General features: G+C 35.7%; 1 protein-coding gene across 2 annotated transcripts; it reads right to left on the reverse strand.

Annotated features, from left to right (window-relative positions):
* Positions 1 to 212: 212 nt before the first annotated feature.
* LOC115979441 (ABC transporter G family member 21) lies at positions 213 to 4,855 on the reverse strand. Of its 2 annotated transcripts, none has more exons than XM_031101489.1 (5): positions 4,526 to 4,855; positions 3,548 to 4,364; positions 1,731 to 1,922; positions 1,398 to 1,576; positions 213 to 926 (listed from the first exon to the last, which is right to left on the reverse strand). In XM_031101489.1, the coding sequence occupies exons 1-5, from the start codon at positions 4,727 to 4,729 to the stop codon at positions 843 to 845; spliced, it is 1,476 nt and encodes a 491-aa protein (XP_030957349.1). In that variant the 5' UTR covers positions 4,730 to 4,855; the 3' UTR covers positions 213 to 842. The 2 variants fall into 2 exon arrangements, with proteins under 2 accessions (XP_030957349.1, XP_030957348.1); XM_031101488.1 differs by having other exon boundaries at positions 213 to 1,035.
* Positions 4,856 to 5,561: the final 706 nt, after the last annotated feature.

Raw genomic sequence — 5,561 nt, forward strand, 5'->3', positions numbered from 1 at the left:
TGCTAATAATAATAATGACACGGGGAGAGTCTAGGAATAACTAAAATCGTATTTTTATCATGTATTGTCCCAAAGAAATCATTTTCATTATTTTTCCTCTTGTTAATACTGCAATTTAACCGACCATTTGTTAGCTTTGTGGATTTGAATGAATAGGAAATTTTCATCACACCTTCATATATAATATGATCAACCTATGGTCCTGTTCTCTGTAAATGGATAACATAATTTTTGGACCATCGAATCTAATTTACATTTGCCCAAGCCAGCCCACAATATCTCTAAATTCACACTTGTGTTCTAATTTATGTAAGTTCATGATTATCCAATCAAATTGAAGGTTATCTTCATGAAATTCTTTGGCTTCTCTGGTCTTTTATGAAGTCAGTGACGTTGCCCCATCTTCAATGCCAAATAAGCCAAAACTCTGTATCCCACCAGCATTACAGCCAAAGCAGCCACATCCCACCACTTGTTATCAAGACCCAGATACTTAATAGCTGGAAAATCCATTACATTACATTTCACCCCTAACTCATTCTCATAAACCTCATTCACTGAGTACTGTACTCCCACAAGGAGCTTGTAACAGAAGTGACTAAAAGAAATGTACTTCAACCAAGCTATAAAACATGGAATGTGCTGAATGTAGTATCCTCCAGCTAGTAAGAACACAAGCATGGTCACAGAGGCCAGAGTTGTTGCCTGCTTTACTTCCATCAGGATTGCCCCAAGTGCAAGGCCTAGCCCTTGGGAGACTAGCACATTAAATAGAATAATCAAGAGGGTTAGTATAAACGTAACTAGTGAAGGCTTGAGACCACCCATCCAGTAAGTGACTGTTACAAACACAGTTGGTAGCACAAGCTCCATTGGCAAGTCCCCAGCCATTCGAGCAAAGTAATAGGAGGAGAGACGGTACATCCCTGAGGAACGTTCTTTTATTAGCATTGGACGCTCCAAAGGAAACGCAAATATGGCATTGAATAGGGGGAAAAAGCCCCAGAAGATGGAGAAGAAAAAGAGAAGCCCAACCTGTTGCAAAGTATTTATTTATTTATTTATTTATTTTTGTTAGTAATAATGTCCAACTTGCAAGCAAACCAGGTAAAAAATGTTTCCCATTTTAAAAATGTTGTTTGGTTGGAGAAAGATGAAAGCAAATAATGGTTGCTTTATTGAACAATACAAGCATTTATATGAGAAAAAACATGTGTCCAACACTCTAGTGCATTGTAATATAGGCCCGATATTATGTGTTAATTCAGTGCACTGGAGTACTAGACTTTAAGCGGAGTAGTATTTTAGTGGCAATTAATAAAAAGTCAGTCATCCTTGAAGTTGCTTAAGATGAGCTTGGAAATTGAAATAAAATTTTATGGTCCTCATAGTCATACCTGATCTTGAATGTTTGAAGTGTCAGACCTCCACCACAATAGGCCTGATAGAACTGAAACAGACATGACCTGAAAAATCCTTAAACCAGAATAAGATTCATGCTTCCTCTCTTTTAAACCCCTTCTCAGCAACACTTTAAATTGCTCCCACCAGCTGGTGGTCCATTGATTCTCATTACCTGTTAACAGACTGACAGTTAGTACAAACTATGCAAAAAATAGCAGTACCCAAAAAAGGATATGTTTTGTGGCTTTTCTTATTAACTTTGGTGAACACTGCATAGGATAGCAACATTCAAACAAATCCACGCAGATTAGAAAGATCAAACTTACTTCTTGATGATAATTTTCCAGATGTAGAAAGATTTGGGTCTCTTAAACTTGTGTGAATCTCAGCCTTCAAGGCCGGATATAGGTTCTTTTTGTAAGATGTAATTAGGGACTGTTTGGTTGAATTTTGATCATCATGGTCTAATCTGCCCTGAAACTCTATCTGGTCATCCTGTCTTACATCAGGAGCTATACCTACATGGACAAAGTATCTTAATATAATTATTATAAGGAAATAGAGTAGAAATCTAGAATAATAAATAGAATGCAACAAGGTCTTTCATTTAAAAATCAGAAATAATGAGAGTGATTGTGCATTCATCAAGACTAATACGTGTAACACCCAGCTATACTTGGGATCCCAACACGATTGACAGTCCAAATAGTAGTAATAACCTGGCTAATAAGGCAGTAGGGAAAGACCAAACGTAAGTAAATAATGTAGTGGGGAAGGGCCAAGCACAATTCAATGATTCAAGACGTGTTTGTTTGACCACACGGTTCAATTATATATTAACACACAATCAACATCAGTAAGGAAAAATTTGTTATGCCAAAAACAAAAATGATTTAGGAAAAAAAAAAAAAAAAGACAAGAATCATCCTCCTAATAAGCTGTGTGACCCGCTTTATTGACCGCACAAATGCTTCGTCGAGTCACCAAAAGTTCTTTGCTGTTGAGAGTGATAAAAAAGCAGTTCAATATATATATATATATATATATATGGCTTTTCAATTTGCATAATTGAATTTGTTAATAAAATAAGAACTTTTATCCTTTCATTAACCCCACGTTTTTTAATGGTATTGGTAACCCAGCTTTGTGAAGGCAAGGCCACTTTATAAATCAGATTTAGACTCATTTTCTAAAACTCTCTTTGGCGATGAGAAATAGACCACCGCTTCGCTATATATTCTTTTACAATATTTATTATATAAAAGTATCAAGTAGTTTTTTTTTTTTTTTTTTGATAAACAAGGTATCAAGTAGTTTGTTTGATATATATATATATATATATATATATTTTTTTATATACAAATAAATTCACATACGACAAAACTGAATTTGTTTTTTTTTTTTTTTTTTTTAAGAAACAACAAAACTGAGTTGGAGTCTATTTTGTGTGGTTTCTATGTATAACATGAACAATCCTGTTGCCCCTAAATAACGGGATCATTATCTATCTGTAATGACGTCTCCCAAAAAAAAAAATTTATCTATCTGTAATGATATCTTTTCCACCAGCATTATTTAATTTCGGAAACGGACTCTTACCTAAACTCATCAATCAACAACTGTTTAAAAAGTTTCTTTTTGGGTAATAAGTTGTGGTTCTGTTTTGTGTGTCATGGACACGTGTGATGTTTACACCTACATACATGTAAGAGCATATAGCCATTAATAAGTACCATGTTATAAAATTGTATCAAGTTAGAGAGTGAGAGAGAGAGAGATTTAAAACCTAGTATAACTACTGGAGTTGTGTATCCCTTTTACTCTTTTTAAATGTATTAGCTAGGAAAACCTTTCTACGTATTGATAAAAGATCAAAAAATGAATAGTAAAAAAAAAGAAAAAAAAGTAATAGTATTAATGATATGACAGTAATAATTATAACAATAATAATTACCTAGATGTTTAATTGCAATTAGATTTTGGCTATATTATTGTGGGCAAAGCTTGCTTGGGTCCAGTGCATGTACTTTAGTAATGGAGCCAAGCTAATTAAGTCCTATTATTTTGTTTAAAAAATGAAGACATTAAAATGATTTTTCTCTTTTTATACTATTTATGGAAGTGAAAAAAGAAAAATCCATACCATTAGCAAGATCAAGCAGAAAATCAGCTGGGTTGACAAAATTGAAGGCGGGCACATAACCAATGGAACCAAAATAGTCCATGACCTGATCCGCCTTGCCACTATAAATGGGGCATCCATCAGACAATACAACCACCTTGTCAAACATCCTATACAACCTGCTAGAAGGCTGATGAATGGTGGTGATCACCGTCCTGCCACCGCGTGACAGCCCTCTCAACGTCACTACAATACGCTGAGCCGTCGTGGAATCCAACCCGGAAGTGGGTTCATCAAGCAACAACAGACTCGGATTCACCAACATCTCTTGCCCAATACTGACCCGTTTCCTTTCCCCACCTGAAATACCTCTCAAAAGGGTTCCACCCACAACACCATTACGACATCGTGCGAGTCCAAGCTCTCGTATAAGCATCTCAGTCTGCTCAATTTTGTCTTGCTTTGAAAGCTCTTTAGGTAACCTTAACAAGGCTGCATAGGTTAAGGTTTCGAGCACAGTGAGGTGAGGGTATAACACGTCGTCTTGTGTAACAAACCCTGTTTTTCGCTTCATGGAGCTAGAGAAGGCTTTCCCGTTGTATGTTATGGTGCCAGAGACTTTTCCGGGTAAACGGCCTGCTAAGGCAGTTAGTAGAGTGGTCTTGCCACTGCCTGATGGACCCAGCATTGCTAGAAGCTCGCCTGGTCTAACAACACCGCTAACACCGTGCAGCAGAGTGCGAGTTGGTTTGGGCTCATGAGTAAGACTCAAACATGGAGATGAGTCCTTGCCTGTGGTACTGATTCTCAAGTTTATACTATATGTCACGTCTTCAAACTGCACACAACAAAAAAGAAAAAACTTGTAATAATCATTTTAATAACCATCAAGTCGTTGCAATAAGATGCTATTGTTTGTAACAATTAAAAAGGTTTAATTATGTGAACTGTTGCAATAAAGTCCAGGCAATACTAAGTTCACGCGACACTTATATGTACCTTGAGTGTAACGGGCCGTAAGGATCGGTGGAGAATGGAGAATCTGCAGGCTGAGTTTGCTTGTTGTTGGTCTGGCATCTGAGCTTCCAAACGAGGACTAACATCAGTAGTTGTAGAACCAGATGGCTCAGCATGGACCCAAGCGTTCTCAGAGCGGTTTGCGAGTGAGATAGTAGTGTTAGTTTCTTGCTCAGGGGGCATCATTTCAAGAGGTGAGAGAGAATGAAGTAATGGCGGGGAAGCACAGAATTAATAGAGAGGAGGGAAGGGATCACATGCAAGAGCAAATCATGTGACTTATAAAGCGAGGAAGACACGAGAGGTAGAGTAGTAGACTATGGTGTGTGATTCATGATATATTATACATAATATATATATAAGACTATGGCCTTAAAGAACTACCACCAAAACTTGCAATTGACCCAACCAAAGGAGTATTTTGATATAGGGGTGATGAATTTGATCAATTACAATGTTCATTCTTGTGTACTTTTTTTTTTCTTTCCTTGTTGTTGAGTTTACATTCTTTTGTGCTTAAATACGTGTTTGAATGGCATTCGATGATTCGAAAGGATCGTGTGCTGTCTCATCTTAAAAAAGAAGTTTAAGAATTTTATTTAAAAAAAAAAAAAAAAAAATTTATTCCGACAAGTTTTAAGAGTTGAGGACAGAAAAATTTATATCATATGTAAATTTTAACCCTTGACACGTACAAATGGTATTGGCTGGAATGATCTAACATTCTTATATACTTACCACTTATTCTTAAAACATTCTACTAAATTTTACAAGAGAAAACCAAGGACCTTGCAAAGGGTTTAATTAGGAAAATATTCAAGCTGCCAAATTAATAGTATATTGTTACTATTTCAAAGAAAGAAAGAAAAAATTACAAGAGAAAAAAACAAGAAATTATAAAACGACTTTGGTCAAGACAAAATAAAAGTGATATTATCTTAAACTAACTTTACTTGCCTCTTATCTATCTAATATATTAAAAGGACAGAAAATTATCGTTTACTTACATATCATACAT

Source organism: Quercus lobata, chromosome 3 (assembly GCF_001633185.2).
Source record: "Quercus lobata isolate SW786 chromosome 3, ValleyOak3.0 Primary Assembly, whole genome shotgun sequence".
NCBI classification, from domain to species: domain Eukaryota; kingdom Viridiplantae; phylum Streptophyta; class Magnoliopsida; order Fagales; family Fagaceae; genus Quercus; species Quercus lobata.